The 27,776-nt window shown below is 35.6% G+C and overlaps 1 protein-coding gene across 1 annotated transcript in view; it reads left to right on the forward strand.

The window, feature by feature from the left end:
* The window catches only part of TENM3 (teneurin transmembrane protein 3), a 1,937,374-nt gene that overhangs the window by 1,555,883 nt on the left and 353,715 nt on the right, over positions 1 to 27,776 (forward strand). The window contains exon 10 of the mRNA XM_070757504.1: positions 17,075 to 17,164. Within this exon, the coding sequence (XP_070613605.1) occupies positions 17,075 to 17,164 (90 nt within the window). The remainder of the gene's footprint in view (positions 1 to 17,074; positions 17,165 to 27,776) is intronic.

A 27,776-nucleotide genomic window follows, 5' to 3' on the forward strand; every position in this document is an offset into this window, starting at 1 on the left:
CTAGATTTAAGTCTAACCTGAACCGCTCTTGGCACCAGCACCAGCATCTTGCAGCCCAAGTTCAGAAGGGTTGTTGTGGGGACGGGGTGTGCAACGAAAGGAGGATATACAGTATGTACATTGTGTTGAGGTCCTGAATTAAAAGTGGGATATAAATACATTGTCCAACATGTTTTTACTAAGTGGGGGAAATTTAGATTTGCTTTTGCTGATAATGCAGAATAGACAATGATGTGCTATAACAGGTTCCCTCCTTCCTTTGCAGCATGTGAACTGAAAAGGGAAAATACACACTTCACACGAAAATCCTACTTAACATGTTAAAGTAGCTCTTAAATCTTCCTATTATTCTGTGCATATATAAAGGGATCAATATAGTCTCTAATAGTTTTGAAAGACCAGTCTACTATCTACTGAAATCATCTCTACATCTTCTTAATATGTTTAAAAAAATAATTTGGTACACCTTTAGATTTTTTTTTTTTTAAATCTTCATATATTCTCCCATATGAAACAAGTGAAGCATATTTTTAAAGAAGCTCTTGGATTTTAGGTTTTATTACATTAATAAAGGTTTTTTAAAGGTTTGATGAGGGTTTTTTTTCTACTGTGTTGATAGTTAAAGGGAATTTCTACTGAGAGTATCATGTGGGACAAGACAAAGATAAAGACATATTTAAAATTTTAATATTGAAGAAGACTATCAGGAGGAAAAAGTTACTAAGACATTCCCCTATGCTCCCATTAATTTGTATATTATCAAGGACCTGCTTATGAATATGGTTACTGAAGTAGGCATGTAATAAACAGAATATAATTGAATTTTCAATCTTTTATCATGAGGGAATAATTTTCTTATAAGACCTCTGCTCTGTCTTCTAGTTAATTGTCAGCAGTTATTCAACAATACTACATAAATGTCATCAAATTGTGCAAGCCTTACCCTCCCTCCAAAAAGTGATTACAAAATGAATCCATAACTCTACAGTACATAGTATTTTAATTATTTTAATCAAATATCTTTGTTGGAATGTAGTACTTGATCTAAAGCTGCATAATCTTCAGATAAGCAGGGGTTTTTTCCCTGTGGTCATTTTACATGAAGAACTCACCCATGTGAATTGAAAAGTAAAATGTAGCTTAGAAAGCCACCCTGAGTCCCATGGGATTGGCCGGCATATAAAAATGTATAAGTAAGTAAACAAACAAACAAATATCTTTCAGTGTGGAAAATCCTAGTTGAATGCCTGGTATATTCACCTATATGGATACAGTAAGACCTCTGGTTACAACCATAATCCGTATCATAACTTTGGTCACAAACCATTTTACTAATGACTCAACATAATTTTGGAAATTACTGCTTACAAAAAAAAAGGCATGAAAGGGATGTGGAAAAAAAATGTGAATTTTTCGGTCGGAACCTGATTTGGTCATGGTCAGAAGTGTTCGTGACCAAAGGTTTTACTGTATTATAAAAATGTCTGAATCATGGCTCTGTTTTTATTTATTTTGCAATATTTGGTTAGATGTTGAGAGGTTTGATCCCATTTGATATGTATAGAATGTACTTTTCTGTAGTAACAGGAACTTCCAGCAATACATATTAAATTACAAGAGTCTCTGTTATACTTTTCCTTGACATACTTTATTCTGAATAAGGTTTTTTTGGCTGGAAGGATATCCACTCATTTTAGTCTATTTTAATTTTTTACTTTTTTAATTTTTTAATTTTTTAATTTTTTTAATTTTTTAATTTTTTACTTTTATTAGTCTTTAATATAGTACAAAACAATCTTACTACCAACTTTCTGGTTTGCAGAAACTACAGATCTTTGTAGATCAAATCTTTATGAGAATAAAACATTGCTTTCCTGTTGGCTGCAATTGTATTCTTCTTTTAGACAAGAGAAATGTCTTTTCAGATTTTGTAAACCATGTTAATCATTTTAACAGCCAACATGAGCAATTATAGCTATCTTTTTTTTTTCCCCAGCTGTACCCATATAGTCTTAGTAGTATTAGTATTAGGTAAGGTGTTAGACTAGAGGCAGGGAAAGCTCTGATTTAGTCCGTGCTAGTACAGAAGCTCACTGGTGACTTTCTCGGCTGAAATGTTTTCATAGGGTTTATATTGCATATATTTAAATAAAAGATACACCCTATAAGTATACTGTTTAAATGTCAATAAGAACCCTGACAAAGCTGTATAAATAATTAGGGAAAAAACTCAAACATTTTGCATATATAGGGAATCAATTATACTAATAGCGAAATGTTTAAAAAGACAATAGGTGTATATGCCATTTATTTACAAACTTCTATAAGCTTTTACCTGAAAGTTGCACTAGGTAATCAATTAAAAATGCATAAAGATTATACAATTAAAAAATAGTTTCCACATCTTCACAGAAGCAACTTTTTAATTTTGTCTCATTCAGAAATGTTTTTCACATAAACGTGCAATAATTATATAATCCCAATCTTAGAGGAAATAATAATAATAATAATTGTTGTTGTTGTTGTTATTATTATTATTATTTATTAGATTTGTATGTCGCCCTCTCTGGAGACTTCTTATAATGATAATAAAAGAAAAAATGATTCATTTAAAAATATTGCTTACAAAGAATTTACAATGTTTATAGTGAGAATGTAATATAAAAATTATAAACTATAATTATTGTAGATGAACTATTTTTATTATTTAGCTAATCCATTTTAGATGACAATTTTACTCTTTTTACATGTGAGGCGCTCAAATGGGTTGATTTCATAAAGTCTCAATTGATTCCATATTCGCCAACGTTGGTATTTTTTAAAATGAAGATTTTGAGAATAGAAACATAGAAGATTGATGACAGAAAAAGACCTCATGTCCCATCTAGTCTACCCTTATACTATTTCCTGTATTTTATATTAGGATGAATATATGTTTATCGCAGGCATGTTTAAATTCAGTTACTGTGGATTTACCAACCACGTCTGCTGGAAGTTTGTTCCAAGCATCTACTACTCTTTCAGTAAAATAATATTTTTCTCACGTTGCTTCTGATCTTTCCCTCAATTAACCTCAGACTGTGCCCCCTTTATATGATGGATAATTACTAAGGAAATGGCAGTATTAGTTAAAAGCAATGCGATGAAAGAATTTGGAGAAATAAAAACGCTCAGGTGGTAATAGTCTTGGGTTGGAAGGATGCGACAAAATGGACAATGCAAAATTGGTACCGGTACATGGTGGATCATATTCAACTTGAGATTATGAATAAAAGTATGAATTCGGTTAATGATTGGAAGATGGGACAAGGTAAGACGATATATGGCTAGTAGAATCCGAGACCAAGCTACAAGGAATAGATTGGAATCACTTTATAATATGTAAACAGATATTTTGCTCTTGAATTGAAATGGTATATATATAAGGAGCACCCCCAATTTGGTGATTGGATGTGAATGTTTGTCTGGTGGTGGGCACCAATCACAGAGCACTTGTTGTATATTGTGTGTGTGTTTATATTTTATAAAATCAGTAAAAAAATTAATTAAAAAAGGAAACATTAAACTGCAGTTTCCATTGCTTTGACCACTTATCTAGTAAAACTAAACCATTTGCCATATTATAGACGCCTCCAGGAATATCAACCCTATTGCATACTTTAGAGTCATCGGCGAACAGGCAAACCTTCCCTACCAAACCTTCCCCTATGTCACTCACAAACATATTAAAAAGAATAGGACCCAGAACAGACCCTTGTGGCACACTGCTTGTAACCAGGCTCTGCTCAAAATACTCGCCATTAACAACAACCCTCTTGTATCTACACTTCAGCCAGCTGCAAATCCACTGAAGTATCCAGGGATTAAGTCCAATCCAAGAAATATGTGCAAGGCATCAACTTTGCCTCCTAACTGCTTTAAAGCAGTCATTTCTGTTTTTCACAAGTCCAATTCTTGTTGGACTAGTGATATAAGTAGCATTTGAATATTCAAGATCATTTGACTCACAGTATACAGGAAACATTAAGAATAAACTAAAAATAGGTAAAACAAAATAAGACAATAATGTAGTTTGGAACAACAGAGGACAAGATTCATCTGAGTGAATACAGGTTGATTCTACTTGGTACTAGAACATCCACAGAACTTGGATTCTTTGGGAACCCTGACTTGAAACTGTCCTTTGTATATAGGACTTGTTCCAGCAAAATGGAAAGATAGGATTGAAAACTTTTCTGTACAATGGATCAGTCAATCTGGATCTTGCCATCATGTAACTGATAATAAAAATAAGGAAGCAAGAAGTATGAAAGGGATCATACATATTTATATTCATTGACTATTTTTGCCAATATAAATCCAATACAGCTGTGCACACTATTCAGGCAAGGTGCTTTGCAATGCGCAGAAGCACTAGCAAAGCACTCATCTTTGAATAATTTAAACAGATTTGTTCACTGATAAGAGAAATCAAATTTAGGGACTGGAGTATAGTTTATTTTAGATGAGCTTGCATTATCAGGTTTGATGCTTGGAAATGCTCTTAAGTCTTAACTTTCAGTTCAGCAGCAATGGTAAGAAGTGTGATTGGATCTGACAATAATTATGCATGCCTTTTACCATCACAGATCACTGCAAGGCTACATGATACTATCAACAAGGTGGGGTTGTAAGCTTTGACTAAAATGTCTGCTACTAAAACACAGTACCAAGATCATATTACTTCCATTGTCAATAGCACTGATTGTCAGGCACAATTGAAGGTATTAGCTTAATTAATTAAAATCTCTAAATTGTTTGTCCATAACCATTTGAGGACCTGCCTATTTTACTGCGAACCTTTCTGGTCTTTAAAATATGGAGAAGATACTCTCTTAAAAATATTTCTAGTTCAAAGGTCGCAGATAAGGTGACCTTTCTCTGATTCGCCCACAAACTATGAAATACACTGTCTCAGGACAAAAAGGATTAAGAGGAGGTGAAAAAAACAAAAAAAATGAACCAATAAACCAAATTGTAAATTGTGTGCACCAATACAGGCTCATGTATACTGTAAGTGAGAGACAGTAATCATCTCAATTAACTATCCATTATAACTCCTAAATTCTTTTTCCTGGATAGTTACAGATATGACAGATTCTTCCTGTATTTATATAATGTTCCAATGTTCCAATATGTGTACATCATTTACACTTATTTCTGTTGAGCTACATTTGCCATTGCTAACCATGCAGTTTTTAAAAAAGTTATTCATAAACCCCTTTGGTATTATTTACAAACTTTAGAAAACTTTGGTTTTAATTACTGCTCTCTGCCTACTTAACCTTAAATCAAAATCTTTTATGAAGATTTTTTTAAATGGATTTTTTTCTTATGAAGGTAAAAAGCAGCAGTACAACACAGTTTCTTCATTTATGCATGCATAATAGTAGTTCGTCATGTTGCCTTCTGTCTGTTTCTTTTCCTTTTGCCTTTAATTATTCCGAAAGCCAGGATATTCTCCATAGTTTTTATATTTTTGGACTTTACATAAATTTATCTTGCACATAAATTGGTTTATCAGCAATGAGATAAAATGATGTATTTTAACTATTTTGCTGAAAATTGCCATTTGCTGAAAATTGCAAAACAAATCATTCAATACTAATAAAAGTAAAACTTTTTGGATCATTGGAGTAGAAGTATTTTTGGACTTTAAATACTTGTGCTTCCAATGATCCAATGACTTTACTCTTGTTAGTGCTGAATGATTTGTTCTGCAATTTTCTGAAAAATAGTTAAAAGACATCATTTTATCTTCTTGCTGATAAACCAATTTCACAGTCATGTAACAACTAGGAAAATCATTTGTAACTTTATTGTTAATATAACATCTTTTCTCTTTAATATTTTGTCTATATGTGCATATAGTCTTTTTTCCAAATACGAAATTTTGGACCTTAGAAAATAATTGTTACTTAAAATTCTTTCCTTCCCTATATTTGCACCAAATTTGCACTGCTTGTTGACATAAGTTTAAGTTTTTATTATTATTTTTCTAAAGAGGAAACTGGCTTTTTCACTCTCCTGTTTGACCATCATCACAAAATTTCTTAAATGTTCTTTCCTTTAATGTATTCAAGGTTTTTCCTCCTTACAATTTTAGTTTCAGTTTCTAATTCTTCTAGTCCACTTAATAATTTATTAAAGATAGGTTCTTGTTTCTCATTGCCTTTAAGTTACTCAAGAGCCTTTGATAAGAATCTTTATTCAAGACTTCTTAAAAATCTAGGTATATGGTGTACACCACATATGCCAAATCAATTGTGGCTTATTATTTCTCAGATTTCAAATTCAATTCCTTAAAAAAAAAAAAATTATGTCACATTGGCCACCTTTCATTTGTACGGGATTAAACTTGATATCTTGAGAAATTCATTCATTTTGCCAGGATCCCAACAAGATTATATTTAAGTTATTTAAACTTTCTCAGCGGGGTCTTCTCAAGGACCCAATGGATCCTTCCTGAGGATCCTAAGGCAGATATTCGATCTATGTATTAATTAAAACAAATTAAAAATTCATTTCGTTAACTATTTATAGTATTATAGACTACAACATTCCACTATCTTGTTTTACATGTAATGCAATAAAATTATTAATATTGCATTTCTAGTGTCATACAGGAGTTGTTAAGAATAGAATAGTTGTTAAATATGCTGCTGTATAATTGAAATACTTTTGGTTAAAATGTTTTCAGATTATTCATCTCATTTATATCAAGGTAACCAAACCTATTAATAAAAATATGAGGAATATGAATCCCTGTCATCTCAGAAATTTTATTAATGTAACTGATTAATTTACAAATCCCAAAATGAGAAAATTGATAGAAATAGTATGGGAGTGACTATATATGCCTTTAGTATCCATGGGAGTGACTATATTTAAGGTTATGAATTTTCAACTTGGAGATCACTATTTATTCATCTTTATTGGTTATTTCAATGGCTTCCATTCCAGGATTAAATATTGAATGGTGGCAAACAATTCACTATATAATTCTAATATAATTCTGTTTTGATATTAGAAACCGTTTTGAAGCTTATACAGGAACTCTATGTATCTAAAACATCAAAAGTAATTGTACTGATGAACTATATTGTAAAAATAATCTCAAAATAACATTATCATGTTGATTTATATCACTGAATTGTATTCTAAAATAAATGAGTGAATATAACAAACTTCTTTGTGAATTGGGCTGTTAGTGGAGCCTTTTCTGAAATACATAATAAAAATTCAAGCAACTGGAAAGCTCTATAGAAAGATGTAGGAAAAAAACATGTTCCAGCTATAATTCTATAGATTGACTTGAGCCTAAAATAATAGGCTTAACGAAGGAATAGTTTCATGTCATTGTTTAATATTTAGCTTAGCTTTGTAATACCATATCCTGTGAAACGGTAGTTATTATAAATTGCAACCACTGGGGAAAATGTTTCTTAACAGAGAATGTTTTTAAATATTACAGTAAGATTTCTGATTTCTTCTGGGATGATCAGTGTAATAGTACATACCGATTGATCTTTCCAGCTTCACTTTTTCTGCCAATGAAATAGATAATTAAACAAATTATAAATACTTCCATTATTATTATTATTATTATTATTATTATTATTATTATTATTATTATATTGTTATTATTTATTTATTTGTTTATTTGTTTATTTATTTGATTTTTATGCTGCCCTTCTCCTTAGACCCAGGTTCCATGGTTTGTATACCAGAATAGATGAACAAGGGTCCTGCTTTTCTTCTTCCCAAAAGTTGGTAATATATTCCTACAAATAACAAGAATGAGACAGGGTTCTTGACTAGTGGAGCCCTTGGTGTTACTGATACTTGGTTGTTTCTTGCAGATGTTTCATTTGTTCTCTTTAGTTCTTAATTTGCCTCTCATGATTAAAAATAATTGCAGGGGAACTCAAACAAGAGTAATTATCATCATTATCATCATCATCATCATCATCATCATTATTATTATTATTAATTAGATTTGTATGCTGCCCCTCTCCGCAGACTGTTTCCCCCAAAATAAGACCTTCCCAGATAAAAGGTCTAATCAGGCTTTTGAGCACATCCCCCAAAATCAGCCCACTCCAAAATATTTAAATGCAGGCACAGCTGGTCCCCACCATTTGCTCTGGTAGCTTGCTGCACAAACAACATGAGGTGAGGAGAGAAGGCTGAAGGGTGAAAGAGAGGGGGATACAGCGATACAATTATCCATAATGTTGTGGTTGGCTCTGGCCCAGCTCCACCCCAAGGAATGTGGAGGTGGATGTGGGGGAAACATCCACATGCCACAGACCTGTTTTGCTCCTGATAGACTCTGCGGATAAAGTCTCCTTTGACCAAGGAAGCGTGAGTGACAGGGAAGAGGGGAGTTTGGCAGACAGCCCAGGAGGAGATCAAGCATCTTATCATCCCTGGATTCTGAACAAGAACTTATGATAGACCCACGCATGCGTAGAGTGATGCATAGGAGAGAACAACTGAAGGATTATTACAGGAGATAAGTGAGGCCACCTGTGGTTGGGGGGGGGCTGCTGTAATTAGTATGCATACAGATTAGTGCTACAGATAAAAAGAGCAGCGTGCTGGTTTAGCCTGCACGCTGATTCATAGTTTTGTCAAGATTGTGGTTTTGCTGTTTCCCTGTTCAAGATTGTGTGTGGACTTTCTGGACTTTGGAATTGGATTCAATTTCCCAGTTACTGGGTGAGAAATTGGATTGCATTTAACCTGTGCCTTGTGTGTACCAGAAAATCCCTTTGACATTTAAAAAGGGAGTTATTTTTGCTTTTCTGTTGATAAAGACTTTTGGTTTTCCTTCTATCGTGTGGTGTGTGTGGACTAATTACCCTATAATTACGGGCTGTTGGGACACGCCGGCAGAACACCATAATATATTATTTAGATGTGAATGTGTGTTTTAATGCCACACCGAACATGAAAGTTACTTCCTCATGTAGTTTTTTATGCTTCTCTTAATTAGTTGCTTTTCAACAATATAGCGAGATAGAAAAACTTATGTAGTACAGTCTAATGGTTTAAGTAGCTTATTTACAAATCAAGAATTCTCATTTATATTGTTATTTATGCATACACTTGATAATAGAAAATAGAATAATAGAGTTGGAAGGGACCTTGGAGATCTTCTAGTCCAATCGCCTGCTTGAACAGGAGACAATATACCAGTGATGGCGAACCTTTTTTTCCTTGGGTGCTGAAAGAGCGTGCGTGCATGCGTGAGTGCCCACACCCAAAATTCAATGCCTGGGGAGGGCAAAAGCAACTTCCCCCATTCCCCAGAGGCCCTCTGGAGGCAAGAAACAGCATTTTTCCCAATGCCCTCCCCCATCCCCCTGGAAGCTCTCTGGAAGCCAAAAATGTCCCCCAGAACCTCTGTCACTGTTCCCCCTAAGGCGCGCAGCTGTGCGCTGGCGCACCCAGCAACGGCCCACCGTCAATGTTCCCTCTAAATTTTTTTCGGTGTGGGCAGAAAAGTACAGTGTCAAATAAATAAATAAATAAATAAATAAATAAATAAATAAATAAATAATATTCATGCCTCAGCACCTGATTTTTTTTCACAGATATCACCCAGATGTCACCCAAGACAACTTGTTGTGTAATTATTTGGGGCTCAGTGCTGGGGCAGAATAAGATCCCTTCCCACTATGTTATTCTGTTATTTTATGTTTCAATTAATATCATTATCCTCTTATAAATCCAGATAGGCCATCATGCCTAATCCTCCTTCTTATACATTCTTCTTAAAAGAAACAAAAAATCCTTATACAAATTTTTCCTAATTAGGAAAAAAAATCCCTTCTTTTTTATTAAAATAAATTAATAATAAAACAAAACCAAAATCTATTACTATTAAAACTAAAACAACCAGCAAAACAAAAAACACAACTATTAATAAATCCATGCTTTAAAATCTTCATTTCTTAAATATTTATCATAGTATTATAGTAATGTAATAATATTATGAAAATCTATCTGAACACCAATGCATCAATTAATACTGTATATTCCCAAATTTACTTTTCTATAATTTCATTCAATATTTCCAAGCTCAATTAATTTTCAGGACTTAGCATTTACTATTATTAACTTTCATCAAACTTCTACATTTCCAAGTACCGTATATACTCGAGTATAAGCTGAGTTTTTCAGCCCAAAAAATGGGCTGAAAAACACAGCCTTGGCTTATACTCGGGTCATTGACAAAGTCACCACACGAGGGCGCCATTGCTTGAGCCAGAGCGAGGAGGCACCAGCTTTTGTCCCCTCTGGCACGCCGTAGTTCCTCTCCCTAGCTCAAGCAAAGGAGGCAGCCATTTGCTCCAACCGAGAGGGGAAAAAAGCAATGGTGAGTAACTATTCCTTGCTCTCTCTGCATTGCCCTTAGTCAGATTAAAAAGGCCCCCTGCTGTCAGATTCTCCTCCCCCTCCTTTGAAAGGATTTAAACTGTTTAAAAATGGTATTTTGTGGTAGTTGCTGTCCTTGCTTGGATAGGATCTAATAATGTGTTATGAGGCAGAGCTAGACAGGAATTCTTTTTCTATCTGTCTATCTTTCTATCTATCTATTTTTCTATCTATCTATCTATCTATCTATCTATCTATCTATCTGTATCTATTTCTATCTATCTATCTATCTATTTTTCTATCTGTCTGTCTGTCTATCTATCTTTCTATCTATATCTATCTGTATCTATCTATCTATCATCTATCTATCTATCTGTATCTATTTCTATCTATCTATTTTTCTATCTTTCTATCTATCTATTTTTCTATCTATCTGTTTTTCTTTCTATCTATCTATCTATCTATCTGTATCTATTTCTATCTATCTATCTATCTATTTTTCTATCTGTCTGTCTGTCTGTCTATCTATCTTTCTATCTATATCTATCTATCTATCTGTATCTATTTCTATCTATCTATCTATCTATTTTTCTGTCTGTCTGTCTATCTATCTTTCTATCTATATCTATCTATCTATCTATCTATCTATCTATCTATCTATCTATCTATTTGGTTTTCTATGCTGATAACCTCACAGCAGCTAATGCTGAAGCTCTTCTTTGGATACACTTATTTATTTGTTTGTTTGTTTGTTTGTTTGTTTGTTTATTTAATTGGATTTGTATGCAATCCCTCTCCAAGGACTCAGGGTGGCTCACAGCATATATAAAAACAGAACAATAATGTAAATCCAATTAATGATGAGAAGGAATCCAGTTTTGAAGGATTTTAACTCTTAGGTTTTAGCTTTGTTGCTGATCGAGCTACTTTTTTTACTTTTTAATTTATTGTTAATATTGTTAATTTGTTTACCCTCTTTTAAATTTACAGAGCTAGTTTACTGGTTTTCTTTAAAATAAATATTCTAAAACATGTCTCAATTAATGTAATTTTATTGTTTTCCATTTTTATAAGTTACCAGTAGCCACTGCATTTTCTAACCTCGGCTTATACTCGGGTCAATAAGTTTTCCCAGTTTTTGTGGCAAAAATTGGTGCCTCGGCTTATACTCAGGTCGGCTTATACTCGAGTATATACGGTATATTTTAAATTCATAATGTAATTCTATATAGTTCTAAAATTCTAATCCAATTTTACAAATTAATACATCGTAATATTAAACAACACCTAAATATATATTTTACCATCATTCAATAGTCAATCCATATTTAATAATCATCCATCCTCAAATTTCTACCACTGTCTTATTTCTGGGTGCCTCTCCTGTCTCTCCCCCTTTTCTCTCTTATTTGTTTCCCATTTCTCCCTCTCTTCCTCCCTTTTTCTCTCATTCCTTCCCCCTCTCATTTCTCCTCTCTTTTTCCATCCCTGTCCCCCCCCCCCGTGTCTGTGTGTGTGAACTCTTGAACCATTTCCAAAAACAAGTGATGGCTGGGTTTTTTTCTCCGTTATGCTTTTTACCATATCCTTTAAATCAAGAGTAACCTCTCTCTCTTTAGTTTCTCTCTCTTTCCTCTCATTCTCTGCCTCAATCATTTTCACATTTCTCTTTTTTCTCCCCTTATGCTAATTTCTCTCCCTTCCTCTCCTTTTCTCTCTCTCTCTCTTGCTTTCTTTGTCTCTCTCACTCTCTTGCTTTCTCTCACTCTCTTGCTTTCTCTCTCTTGCTTTCTTTCTCTTTTTCTTTCTTTCTCTCTCTTTCTTTCTTTCTTTCTCTCACTCTTGCTTTCTATCTCTTGATTTCTTTCTCTCTCTCTCTTTTGCTTTTCTCTATCTTTCTCTTTATTTATCTCTCACTTTTCTCTCTTGCTTGCTTTAGCTCTCTCACTCACTCTCTTTCTCTCTCTCTCTCTCTTGCTTGCTTTCTCTCCCTCTTTCTCACTCACTCCCTCTCTTTCTCTCTCTTGCTCTCTTTCTCTCACCCCCTCTTGCTACCTGTTCAACGGTGGCGGGATCCATGCTCTCAATGCGAGCAGCTATCTCTTATTTGTCTTTGGCGGTGGGGGACAGCCCCCAGTGTGGAGGCGGGAGAGGAGGCGAAGCTCGGGGATGGGTTCCAGGCCTGTCGCCCCCAACACAAACATGGGATTGGGCAGCAGAGGAGAACCAGGAGCAGGGGGCAGCCTCCAGCGCAGCAGCGGGGGAGGAGGCAAAGTTGACTGCCCAGGAAAGCGGCGGATTTGAAAATCCCGTGTTTGAAAAGTGCGCCGCTTTCCTGGCCGCAGGGCTTGATGTCAGCTCAAAGTCCTGCAGAGCCACCACCTCCACTGCCTCCCCCTTCCATCCCAGTGCAGGCCTTGCTCCCTCACAACCTGCCTCCCGCCATCCAAGGCCCCTTTGTCTCTGCCGGCTCTACTCCCCGCGCCCACCCAGCCTGGCCACGAACCTTCACCCATGAGTTGCAAGCTAGAAGCAGCAACAACAGCAGTGCTGCCGCCGGGGGAGGGAGCACCCGCCGCTGAGGAGGAGGTGGAGGAGGGAGCGCGAAATGCCATGGCGGTAGGGGGGGGCCCCTCCGCCACCCTCATCTCTGTGCAGCCTTTGAAAAGCGTGCACCTGGCTTAATTTTTTAATGCGCTACAGCGCATGGCGCACCTTACAGGGAACATTGCCTGCCATGCAGGGTTTTTCAACCCTGTGCAGAAGCCGAGCGCTATTACGCCCAAGAGGGAAGAAAAGAGAGAGAGAGAAAGGTAGGTAGGAAGAGAGAGAGAGCAAAACTGATTTTGCTCGGGACCAGCTAACTTAGGAGGCATGTTCCCCTTGTTCCTGCCACCTGGAATGCAACACTTTTCTGCTGCGAAGAATCGGTCAAGGCGTTCCCTTGGCGCATCCTGGGAGTCCCGTGGGAATCAAAGTGTTGGTTATGACCTATAAAGCCCTTCATGGCACCGGACCAGATTATCTCAGGGACCGCCTTCTGCTTCACGAATCCCAGTGACCAGTTAGGTCCCACAAAGTGGGTCTTCTCCGGGTCCCATCAACTAAACAATGCCGCTTGGCGGGACCCAGGAGAAGAGCCTTCTCTGTGGCGGCCCCAGCCCTCTGGAACCAACTCCCCCCAGAGATTAGAATTGCCCCCACCCTCCTTGCCTTTCGTAAGCTTCTTAAAACCCACCTCTGCCGCCAGGCATGGGGGAACTAAGGTACTCTTTTCCCCTAGGCCTTTACAATTTTATGCATGGTATGTCTGTATGTATGTTTGGTTTTATAATAAAGGTTTTTAACTGTTCAATATTGGATTGTTATATGCTGTTTTTATTACTGTTGTTAGCCGCCCCGAGTCTATGGAGAGGGGCGGCATACAAATCCAATAAATAAATAAATAAATCCCGCGGAGGCAGAGCCCGGCCAGAGAGAGATTTCGCAGAAGCAAAAGGCTTCTATCTTTTGCTTCTGTGAAATCTCTCTCTGGCCTGACTCCGCCCCCGTGGGACTCCCAAGATGCGTTGGGACACCTTGCCCCCAGGATCCCTGGCCCCAACCCCAAGTGTTGGTCCTGTGCCTTGGACTCCTTTTCCAAGCCAGCTCCCAGCAAAGCCCAGGCTGTGGGGGGTGGGGCTCAGAAGCGTCTTCCCCACCCCCAAAACATGAAGGCAAAACCCCGAGCGCAGGAGAGGAGTCAGTTGTGCTCGGCTGGCTGTAAAACTGGGAAGTTCTGCGTGAAACCGGAGAATAAGCTCAGAAGAAGTGGGCTGGATGGTCCCCAGAGAGACAGAGACGGAGGCAGAAAGATGAGAGAGGAAAAGAGAGGGGGGGACTGAGAAAATAATGGAAAGAACGAATGGGGAAAGAACAAACAAATGAGAGAGGGAAGGAAAGAGAAGGAAAGTGAGAGAAGAGGAAAACAGAAATGAAAGGGCGAGAGTGAGAGAGAAACGAGAGCAAAAAAGGGAAGAAAAAAAGAGAAATGAGAAAATGATTGAGGCAAAGAATGAAAGAGAGAGAAACAAAAGAGAGAGAGAAGTGACTCTTGATTTAAAGCAGGGGTATCAAACTCAATTTGCCTGGGGACCGCTGGAGGTAGAGTCTGGGTGAGGCCACATCAGGTTTTCCACAAGAAAAGCTCTTACAAAAACATTCCAATGTCTTATCAAATGTCTTATCAAATGTCTTTATTTTTTCATCTTATTTTGTGTTAAAAAATAATTCATAAGAAAAATTCATAAGAAAAAAAATAAATGAGTAATAAATAAATAAAATGAAAATGATGATGATGATGATAATAATAATAATAATAATAATACTGCAGATATAGAAGACTGAAGAAACCACATATAGTTGCTGACTAGAGAAATGTAATTATTATTATTCAGATTCTGTAATAATAATGTCTGTATTAACAGTTCTTTAACATTTAACGGACATAGATTGCGAGCTGGGCAGTGTTGGTGATGTCTATGGTCCCATCAAGAGTGACTGAGTATACACTGAAGCATTTTGCTTTCTCACATAGTTGATCATAGATGTCACTTGACAGGTCAGAAATGGTATTGGCAGAAAGGCTGATGTTGCTAAACTGACCTTTCTTTTCTGGACAGACAATACTTGCAGCCTGTAATATGCACTTTTTTACAAATTCACCTTCTTTGAATGGCTTTCCTGCTTTAGCAATCATCTCACTATCCACATAGCTAGCTTCGAATGCTGCATCATTCTCTTTGGTTGCTTTCTTAAAGAAATTTTGTTGCATCAGTATATATGTTTTAAGATTAGCAACCCGGTTTGCTCTCTCATCTCCCTGGTATTTTGTATACTCCTCAGCATGTGTAGTTTTGTAATGATGTTTCAAATTGTATTCTTTGTGCAAATAAGACACGCCGGGATGCCCCTGTGCTCAACAAAGAAATATTGCACTTCCCATTTTTCCTGAAATTGTCTGTGGTCATCACCAACCTTTCTCTTCACTGCAGGCTTTGAAAAAGACATGTTTAGGGCTGTGTAATTCCACTTGGTGTCATTGTTTCAGTGTTTAGCGGCTAAACTTTAGCCAATGCGTCTTTTCCGCTTTTTTTCTGAGAAATGAAGATTTTAAAGCATGGATTTATTAATAGTTGTGTTTTTGGTTTTGCTGGTTGTTTTAGTTTTAATAGTAACAGATTTTGGTTTTGTTTTATTATTAATTTTTTTAATAAAAAAGAAGGGAAACATTTTTCCCTATTAATTAGGAAAAAATTGTATAAGGGTTTTGTGTTTCTTTTAAGAAGAATGTATAAGAAGGAGGAGTAGACATGACGGCCTATCTGGATTTATAAGAGGATAATGATATAAATTGAAATGTAAAATAACAGAATAATATAGTGGGAAGGGACCTTATTCTGCCCTAGCACCGAGGCCCAAATAATTACACAACAAGTTGTCTTGGGTGACATCTGTGCTCAGGCATGAAAATGTGCCGTTCAGACACTATACTTTTCCGCCCACACTGAAAAAAAATTAGAGCGAATATTGAATTTGTGTGAGCCAAAAATCAGCTGGCCGGCACACATACATGCACATTGGAGCTGAGCTAGGGCAATGGCTTGTGTGCCAGCAGATATGGCTCTGCGTTCGCCATCACTGCCATATATCATTTCAGCTAAATGGTTATCCAGTCTCTTTTTGAAAGTTTCCAATGATAGAGCACTAAAAACTTCTGAAGGCAAGCTATTCCATTAGTTGATTTTTATAAAAAAGTTTTTTATTTTTCTCCACAAACTCTATCCACACATCAATATGCTCATGCCTTTAGATATATTGATAACATAGATGTACATACATTTTAAATCAATCAATTGCAAACCAATATCCTGTTTTACACCAATTTTCAGCTTCTTTTATCAGTCTGTTTTTCGCAAATCCCACCTCTACCTTTCCCTCCTCTTCATTGTTTCTTACTCCTTCTCTCCTTCTCTTCCTTCCCTAGCAACCCTTATTGATATTGTTATTATAATTATTGTTACTCTGTTACTTTGAATGTGCACTGAGAACTGCACAGGAAAATTCATTGTGATTCTAATCACACTCCACTAAATAAATAATTCTACTCTACTCTACTCTAGGTTTTTTTTTTAAATATTCTAGAGCAGGGTTGGCCACGCCCAAGCCCATTTTAGCAAAGGGGAAAACTGTTGTGATATGTCCTATGATGCTGCTGTGACGCTGTGAGTTTGACACTTCTGTTGTAGACATATAATTTTCCCTATTTTAAGAGGCATGAGAATTACTATATTTGAAATTAGTACAATACTGTACATGTATTTGGAAAATAACTTACTAGTAACTTATTGTTAGCTCTGGAAACATTTTATAATAGCATTTTTTTGTATAATAGTTCTCATGGCACTGGAAATATGTTGCATATAAAATGTATATTTTTCTTGTTTATTTAGAATCAAGTGCATTAAAATAAATTATAGTTATGTCTTGAATTGTTTTGATAGTATGTCATAAGACACTGGATGTTTTTTGCCACTTTTAAAATGCCTTCAGTTTCCAGGAAGGTTCACTCCCTCTAAATGCAACTTTGATGTTATGATTTTCTCAACAGGCACTGCTCAGTCCACCCTATGTTGGAATACTGCATATCATGATGAGGATCTAATCCTGATTGGAGATACTGAATGCCACGAAAATACAAGTAAATAAGAATAAAGATAATGATATAAGTAAATAATAGTAAAATGCTGCTTCACACGTTTATTACAATTCAGTAACCTTATCTTTATGATAAAAATTGGATTTTGGCATTTAAACTTACATTTAAATAAGTTTTTATAACAAGAAATTATTGTCTGAATTGTCTTGCTAGGAAATTATGCCAGTAAAAAATAAGTGTCCTGAAGTACAGTGCTAGAATTAAGATTGGGAATCGGCAATGGTATATTTTGACCCACTGATCAATATATTTCAAATGCCTATTGACTTAGATAATATATGCAGTCCATAGAAACATTTTGAATATGGTATATGTTTATTGCACTTTCTCTAGAATATAGTAACAATTCTGCATTTAATATCTTAATAATGCATGATTTCACTACCAAAATTCAAGAGCAAAATGCTTATGATTTTTCATATTTTTAAAAAACAACATAAAGAATTATTGCAATAAACATCTGGGAGACAAACAGCTTTCTATTGCTTACCTTCAAATTCCCCAAACTGGGATTTTGGCTCTGTTTGCTGGGACAGTGGAGGAACAATGGTAGAAAGTAAAATAATTTTCTTTCCAAATTTCCTGATTATATTCTATTGTACTGGCAAGTATATCCATTTGTGTACAAGGTTCTAAAGGATCAGTTATTATAAAATATTTTGCATGGAAATTATGTTTTCCTTTTTTGAGTTGGAATGTTAATTTTGTGAATAATACATAAAATCTAATTTTGGGGGGATAGTTTCAGTCTTTTCTTTTGCATTAACTTGTTAGTCCATTTACACACAGAGACACACAGACACACAGACATACACACACATAATATGCACATATTCTCTGTGTGTGTATGTGTGTGTGTGCACACGTACATGCATATATACATGCATACATAAACACATAGGTACGGTGTTCAGCAGTTAAAGATGCTGAGCTTGTAAGCTAGAAAGGTTTGAAACCTGAATATCACACAAGACGGTGATCTCCCATTCCTTTCCCCAGCTCTTGATTTTAAAGCAGGTAAATGTGAATAGATAAATAGGTACCATTTTGGTAGGAAGGTAACAGCATTGGCATACAGTCATACTGGTCATATGGCCATAGAAGTGTCTTTGGACAATATTAGCTCCCTGGGCTAAGGAAAAGAGATGAGCACCACCCCTTACTGTCAGAAATGACTGGATAGGGAAACCATTTACACATATTCATGCACACAGGCAGAAGAAAAGTAATTCTACTGAGTATAAATCCAGTAAAACATATTTCTAATAGTGAAAAGGCCATTCCTGCTGTTAAGATTACAGTTGCTAGCTATGTGCTACATTTTAATTAAAATGTAGATATAATACTAATTGTAAACAAGGTCAGCAGATGTTGCCTCTTGTAGGAATTATAAATTTAAAACTGAAATACACATACACATACTATAATTATTTTATAACAATATTACCCCCAAAAAACTTTTTGTTACTTTTCTAAGAAAATAAGATTAATCACTAAAAATAACATTTTAAGAATGTATATAGAGCCATTAAAATCTTACATGGATGGTTATTAAAACCTGTATTGATTTTCTTTTATTCATTAAATTGATCTTGTCTTTCATGACTATATTATCTTAGTTCTTGTTTCTTATAAAATGTTATCGTGGATCATAATGATCTAGGGCACGATGGATGAAATTTAACCAGTTTTTTTGGTGCGGGTATGCACTAGGAATTCATTTCTTGCTTAGGTCCCTAGGCTTCATAGTTATGTATAAATAGAGGAAAATCAGAACATGTGTAATAGTAGCAACCTAACAGCGAAAGGAATTGATCTTTATTCTCTGAGAATCACTATGAGGAAATCCACTGTGAGACTAGGAAAGTTTTGTCCATTTTAATACTGTACTGTAAATAAAATGAAATTGATTTGAATTCTTGTTAACTTAATGTTAGTTTTATATTTGAATAATATTTATAAGAGAATTTTCATTACTAACTTATTACTGAGGCAGGTTCATTGTTTTCTCAAATGTACTTGATTTCTTGTTAGTACTATACTGAATTGTCATTTCATGTGCTGATTATAATGTACCTTCATCCTACGTTGTTTATTTGTTTAGATTTTATTATTATTGTTTCCAAATTTTAAAATAAATGAGAAAGACTACAGCACAGAAATTCATAAATGTTCACTATATCCAGAACTGAGTTTAATAAAAGGGAACATAAAGATTTTTTTCTACAGTTTTAAAATTTTAATATAACAACAACAACAACAACAACAACAACAAAGAGTGAGGTCATAAGCATCTGGGAATAGATGTTAATAATCTTTTCTTACCATAAGTGAGATTTCATGTCTTAGAATATTTGACAAGAAATTCATCTGTGGGTAGTTTATGACAATAAGAAAGCTTCCTGTGAAATGGGTGGATGATAATATATCCCAAATATATGATTACTCTGGCTTGGATTTTCTGTGTAGAAATATTGTTTTTCTTGTGCTATTTATTCATACCCACCATAATAAAATTGTACTTGGTAATTTACAACCAGGTTTATGCAGTAAAATAACTATTTAAAAGGTAAATAAAAGTGTAAAGCAAACTAAAAATCCACCTAATGCACACAAATGTAACTTATAAACAATGGCATCACTTTGTAACCCAGAGCTTAGTTTTTAATAGAAAAAGTACTGGCATTAAGACTGGAGGAGGAGGGGATAGCAAAGGCTTCTTCACAGTTCATACATGGTATTAGGGTTAGCTCTAGCCCAGTTCCTGCCCCAAGGAATGTGGAGGTGGAGGTGGGGGAGACATCCACATATTGCAGGCCTGTTTTGCTCCCAGTAGAATCTGCCGACGAAGTCTCCTTTGACCAAGGAAGCTTGAGTGACAGGGAAGAGGGGAGTTTGGCAGACAGCCCAGGAGGAGATCAGTCATCTGTATCATCCCTGGATTCTGAACAAGAATTAATGACACATCCACGCATGTGTAGAGTGATGCATAGGACACAACAACTGAAGGATTATTACAAGAGAAAATGAGGCCACCTCTGGTTGGGTGGGGCTGCTGTAATTAGTGCTACAGATAAAAGTGCAGCCTGGTGTTTTAGCCTCATGGCAGTTTATCTGATTCATAGTTTCGTCAAGATCGTGGTTTTTGCTGTTCAGGATTCTGTATGTGGACTCTCTGGACTTTAGAATTGGACTCAATTTCTCAGTTATTGGGTGAGCAATTGGATTGCATTTAACCTGTGCTTTGTGTATACCAGAAAATCCATTTGACATTTAATAAGGGAACTGTTTCTATTTTTCTGTTTATAAAAACTTTGGGGTTTTCCTTTTATTGTGTGGTGTGTGTCTTCCTGGACTAATTACCCTGTAATTACGGGCGGTTGAGACACACTGGCAGAACACATGTTAAGAGAAAACAGTGTATATTTACTTTCATTCCCTTGATTTTCCCAAATTGGGGGACCACTAGCAAATTCCTCTGATTTACACAAAGGAGTTACCAGTATTTTTTTCCTTCCATTCAGTCATACCCAATTATCAGAGACTGCCTGAACAAATCCCTGTAGTTTTCTTTGCAAGGTCTTCAGAAATAACGTGCTATTACCTTAACTTCCTAGGCCCCAAATTCCTATTGCCTTCTCCCCATTAACCTCCTAGGCCCAAAGTTATCCAGGAGGAATTAGTACTCAGTCTCCCAAATTCCCAGCTCTAACCACTGCACCAAACTGGCTCTTGCATGACTAGGACAGGTCAAAATCTTTTGCAAAAGACGCTCCTCCACATACTCTGGTACTAAGTCATATAGGGTTTCAAAGACTTGAAACCATATATGATCAACACTTTAAACTGTACTTCGAACCAGATGGGAAACTGCATTGTTATGTATGCCACAACTTTTAACAGAGTGACCCATTTCCTTACTTTTGTAGATTTTATAGACTAATATTTTTAAGCCATTACTCACTTGCCTTGTCTGAGAATGTTTTATCTTTAAACTTGAAAAATGTATAAATTTTACTTTTCAGGTATGCTTTCTTGCATGTGATACTATCCTGAAACCTTTTAATTTTGTAGTGCACTTTTTGGTTATCATTAGCTTTCCTAAAGTGTTGTCATGTAAACAGTGATATATTAACCATTAAGCAGACTATGCAGATGCTTAGGGCACCAGGCCCAAAGAGGTCACCACAAAGTTGATAAAGAAAAAACTCTCAGTGAAGATTTGTAAAAAAAAAAAAAGAATGATAAAAGTAGGAGGGGAGCACCAATATTTTTTATTGGTTAGGGCAGTGTTTCCCAACCTTGGCAACTTGAAGATATTTGGACTTCAACTCCCAGAATTCCACAGCCAGCGTTTGCTGGCTGGGAGATTCTGAGAGTTGAAGTCCAAATATCGCCAAGTTGTCAAGGTTGGGAAACACTGGCTTAAGGCACCAGTGAGCTTTAATCCACTGCATGGAATCTTCTAAGACTGCTTGTTTTTTAATTCATCAGTTTTAAATATGATTGGAGTTCTCCCTGAAGTATGCTGCTCAAAAAAATAAAGGGAACACTCCATTAACACATCCTAGATATGAATAAATGAAATATTCTCATTGAATACTTTGTTCTGTAAAAAGTTGAATGTGCACAACAGCATGTGAAATTGATTGTCAATCAGTGTTGCTTCCTAAATGGACAGTTTGATTTCACAGAAGTTTGATTTACTTGAAGTTATATTCTGCTTTTTAAGTGTTCCCTTTATTTTTTGAGCAGTGTACTTGTGCAGTGCTGTTCAAATTTTAACCTCTCTTGTCTGACACCCCAAGCATTAGGATCTAAAGCTATATTTCTGGTCTTGCATATATAATATATGATATTTCTAGATATAATATTTTGCAAGGTCTTGATTTTTATCATTTTAACTAATAAACAGTTTAGGTTTTGTTTGGAAAACCTTGTTTTCCCAGTATTGTTAGTGCAATGATGTATGATCTCTGGCGGGCCCGGGACAGAGGTTTATCCTCTGTCCTGGTGCTTTTTAACTTCTCAGCGGCTTTAGATACCATTGACCATGGTATCCTTCTGCGCCGGCTGGAGGGGTTGGGAGTGGGAGGCACTGTCCTTCAATGGTTCTCCTCCTGCCTCTCCGGTCGGTCGCAGTTGGTGTTAGTAGGGGGAGGTCAGAGGTCGACCCCTAGGTTTCTTCCTTGTGGGTGCCTCAGGGGTCAGTCCTCTCCCCCCTGCTATTTAATATCTACATGAAACCATTGGGTGAAATCATCCAGGGGCATGGGGTGAAGTATCATCAGTACGCTGATTATACCCAGCTGTACATCTCCACCCCATGTCCAGTCAACGAAGCAGTGGAAGTGATGTGCCGGTGCCTGGAGGCTGTTAGGGTCTGGATGAGTGTAAACAGTTTTGTGCTGGAGGAAGAGAAACAGAGAATTGTTGACTGAGATGTGTACTTTGGCCAGAGGAGAGATTTTGTTAAAGAACTCTGTCATGATAAAGGAACTTTCTGACTAATTGGGGTAAGCGGCTCAATTGAAACCAGAACTTTCTAAATTGGAAAAATTAAAGAGAATAAGGAAGCAACTCTAAAATCCATTTGGATGAAAATTGAATGGTTTGAGACTTTGAAATTGGATTTAAAGAAAAAAAAGAACTTTAAGAGCTTAAATAATTAAAATGGAATCTTTTTGATTTTAAATGATTTTAAGTGTTTTTTGAGAATGCATTGGTGGAGCCACCTGCTGGTCAAAGCTTTATTGTTATGAGAATCTTCTTTTACTTAGAGAATTTGATGTCTCAACATTGGCTTTGGAAAAGAAAAATTAAATTAGATATTTTGTCTGCAAAGGAGACTAAGAAGAGATGAAAGGAGGGTTCGCAAATCTTGTGTGGAAATGGAAATTCAAGAGGTAAGAGAATTGTGTAAACACCTGGCTGGAGATTTCAAAGAGCTGAGAGTATTTATGAGTGGATTTTTTCAAACTACTAAGCAGCTCACAATTGAAACTAATAGAAAACTACAGGACGTGATAGAATCAAAGGAGACATGTGAAGATGGAAATATTATAATGGATGTGCATGTCACGCTGAGAATTGCCAGCCAACAGAGACTTTCCTTAGTTAAAGTGTTGCTGTGTTTCTTTATTTGCTCTGATCACACCCCCTCTTACATCACTCCCACAATCCTTATCTTTCTCTGTTTCCTATATATATATCCGCTTGCTTATGTGAGCGAGCACATTCTAATCTAACCTTGTGTGCTTGTAGCCATGTTTTTGTTAGAAGCTGCTTGATAAAGCGCAGCTGGCTCAATGAACTTTTTCTGTTTATAAAATAAAGTTTGTTTTCACTATGGTGCCTGCCTGCTGAAGTCCTGCTTTAAAATCCATCCCCAACATGGGGATGGGGATGGGGGATGGAGGAAATAACAAGAGACTATGGAGAATTTAAGCAATGATAAGAATGAACTTGTTTGTATTAGTTGGTGGACATGATATTAAATACTCTGATTATCAAATTTTGAGTATTGATATAACAAATGTTTTAAAGAATTGCCTGAATATGGATAACCACAGATTTTACTATGAGCATATTGAGACAAGCACAAATACAAAATGGAAAAGATGTGGTCAAAAGCACTGGAATTTCTAGAATAAAAGAGGAGTTAAAAATAAAATTGATCTGTTGGGATTTTTAAGGAAGTGAAGGAGACAGAATAAAAAACGAAAGGGAAGGAAATGGGGATATAAAATAACTAGAAAGAAGTTTAAATTTGGATTTACACAAGAGATCTGGGATTATGAGAAGGGTTGCAATTATGAAAATTGTTGATTAGATTTAGACTAATTTCTAATTATCGGCTTCTATTAGATGTCTTATTTAGAATTTGATGTGTGGAATTTATGGAAATACAGTGTTCTCACAATTTTCGTGGGGGATGCGTTCTGACACCGCCTGCGAAAATTGAATTTTCACGAAGTAGAGATGCGGACATAAATACACTATTTTTGGCTATGAACAGTATCACAAGCCTTCCCGTAACACTTTAAACCCCTAAATTGCAATTTCCCATTCCCTTAGCAACCATTTAGATTATTACTCACCATGTTTATTTTTTAAAGTTTATTAAAAATAATATTTATTAAAGGCGGACGAAAGTTTGGCGATGACATATGATGTCATCGGGCAGGAAAAACCGTGGTATGGGGGGGAAAGCTGCTAAGTATTTTTTAATAAATATTTTTTAAAAACCGTGGTATAGACTTTTCGCGAAGTTCGGACCCACGAAAATCGAGGGAACACTGTATTAGGTTTATTGATTATATTAAAATAGGTTTAACTGAATTTAATGAAATGTATTAAATATGGTTAGAATTTTGGGAAATATTTGATTCATTGAATATACTAAATAGGTTCAAACAATTTTAATGAATATATTAAGGAAATATTAGGTTGGTTGATTATATTAAAATAAGCTTAATTAGTTTTATAAAGCAAGTTGAATTTGATAAGTAAAATTGGAATATAAGAATAGAGATACTTTTAAAGAAGTATATTAATAAAGGAAGTTAAATTTGATAAGTAAAATTGGCATATAAGGACAGAGATGGTTTTGAAAGATTTATAAAAATGGAATTAGTGAACAATAGATGATTTATGGTACACTGAAAAAAAATGTATGAATTTGTTTGTATCTTTTTCCTTTTCTTTTTTCTTTCTTTTTCTTCTTTAGTATCTTCAACGTTTGTAATTTGATAGACTATATAGGGGTTTTTGGATTTAGGTAAAATGTGTGAAATAGGAGGCACTATGGCATATCAGTTAATTAAAATGTTAAAAATACTGTTCATTTGTCAGTATATATTTGAGCGAACATTAATGAAGAGAGGTAGTACATGATGACTGTGATTGCTGGAGGACAAGATTAGATTTTTGAAAAAATGTAATAAGGGATAAAATATTTAAAGAGAAATTAATAATTTTGTATTATGAATTTTTTTCTGGGGTTATACAAGAGTTACTAACAAAATATTGCATTTTATTGTACTGGGATTAGAAGATATTTGGCATTGTATTAAAGTGTATGAGGGAAAAAACAATAAAAATTTTATACCAAAGAAAATTTGGAAAGATTCTATATTCAAGGAGAAAAAGGAGAAAGAAGAAATCAATGGATTATAAAAAGATAAAAATGGATTATAAAAAAATTAAGAAGAAAGCTTTTGGGGTTTGGCAAGGCGGTGGCAATTTGAGGAAGGATGATTGATTATTAACTATGGATTGACCATGGAATGATGGTAATACAGTAGCTATATTTAGGTGTTGTTTAATATTAGGATGTATTAATTCGTAAAATTGGTTTAGAATTACACAACTATATAGAATTACATAGATAAAAATTAATGGAATATACATTTTGATAAATAATGATATATAAGGGGTTTATGATATATACTGTTTGATTTTATGACTTTGCATCATGAATTTAGAATATAATTGGAAACGTAGAAGATTGATGAAAGTTAATAATAGTAAATGCTAAGTGCCTGAAAATTAATTGAGCTTGGAAATGGGTGTCAACAGACTCAAACTCAACCCTGATAAGATGGAGTGGTTGTGGATTTTGCCTCCCAAGGACAATTCCATCTGTCCGTCCATCACCCTGGGGGGGGGGAATTACTGACCCCCCTCAGAGAGGGTCCGCAACTTGGGCGTCCTCTTTGATCCATAGCTAACATTAGGGAACCATCTTTCAGCTGTGGCAAGGGGGCCGTTTGCCCAGGTTCGCCTGGTGCACTAGTTGCAGCCCTACCTGGACCGGGAGTCACTACTCACAGTCACTCATGCCCTCATCACCTAGAGGTTCGACTATTGTAATGCTCTCTACATGGGGCTACCCTTGAAGAGTGTTTGGAAACTTCAGATCGTGCAGAATGCAGCTGCGAGAGCAATCATGGGTTTTCCCAGGTATGCCCATGGTACACCAACACTCCGCAGTCTGCATTGGTTGCCGATCAGTTTCCGGTCACAATTCAAAGTGTTGGTTATGACCTATAAAGCCCTTCATGGCATCGGACCAGAATATCTCCGGGACCGCCTTCTGCCGCATGAATCCCAGCGACCGGTTAGGTCCCACAGAGTTGGCCTTCTCCGGGTCCTGTCGACGACAAAATTAGAGGCCAGGATTTGGAGGTTTGATATATACCTAAAGTAACTAATTTGGAATCAGTAATTTTTGGAGGTGATTATACTTGTTGTACTAACATGATACTGTTTTTATTGTAACACGAATAGAAGGTGTTTTGAAATGTATTGACAGTATGCTGGCTCTGTTAAAAGTGCTATTGCTAACATATTGTAAGCTGCCCTGAGTCTTAAGGAGAAAGGCGGCATAAAAATCCAATATAATAAAATAAGCTTGCATGGTGGAATTTTTTAAAAAAAATATTACTGGGAAAAAAAGAAAAAGATGATTACCAGGAGAAGAGGTAGAGGATTTGATTAGTTGGTGTAATAAAAACAGCCCAGTTTTAAATATAGGAAAAACAAAAGTGATCATTGTCAATTTCAGAAAAGACAGACATACCCATACACCTCTGTGCATTAATGATTCAACTGTGGAAGTGGTTAGCAGCATCAAGTTTTTAGGTATTCAGCTAATGAGCATGTTAGCTTGGTTGCTCAACAGTGAGTCATTGGTGAAGGGGGCATAGGGGTGCCTGCATTTTCTGCATCGTGTCATATTGCATTACTGCGTGGTTTGAAAGTATTACTGTTTTTGGACAGGAAAGCTATGTAGAAATTGGTGAGGATGGCAAAAAGGATTATTGGAAGTAGATCCAGTTTTACTAAAATGGCAATAATTAAACAGGCAGTAAAAAGCCATAATCAATTTGTAGGATTTGCTAAAGTGAGTTCTTAATACAAGTATAGGAACATTGTAGGTTGTTTTTTGAGAATATCAATTTTATAAAGACAAATCAGTAAAAAAGAATAGTGATTATGAGACAGAGAAGCCACTCACTTAAAATATCCATTGTAGTCTTTTATGAATATGGTCATTGATAACTCCAAGCACTAAACATTATATCAAATTTGGTCTTGTAGTCTTTTGTATACATTAGCATACTTTTTACATTATTCGTATGTCAAGGAACCTTTAAGGAAAAACTTTAGAGAACGGCCATTTAGATTCTAATGGTCACTGCAAAATTACATTAGATAAATATTACAATTTTTAAAGATACAATATTTATTACGTGTTATTTTATTCTAGATGATGAAAATTTATGTATTAACAGTTCAATAGACAATTAATAAAATATAAATTTATTTGGGTTTCCACTTTAATTCATCCACTGTTTAAAGAAGAACAGTCTTTTAAGCGCTTTACTTTTAACATGAAATTCTAGCATATTTTGGATTCAGTTTCATAGTTATAAAATTTGCTACAGCAATTGCCAAATAATAATCTTTATTATTATTTTTTCAGTATGATTCTCAAATTTTCTCTTTGCCAGCTTGAAAGGAATTCCATTTTTCATATAACAGGATTTTGGTTTGGGATGCATTTTTTGATGTTCTTCTTTTTGTTATT

The sequence above is a fragment of the Erythrolamprus reginae genome, chromosome 7 (assembly GCF_031021105.1).
Source record: "Erythrolamprus reginae isolate rEryReg1 chromosome 7, rEryReg1.hap1, whole genome shotgun sequence".
NCBI classification, from domain to species: Eukaryota; Metazoa; Chordata; class Lepidosauria; order Squamata; family Dipsadidae; genus Erythrolamprus; species Erythrolamprus reginae.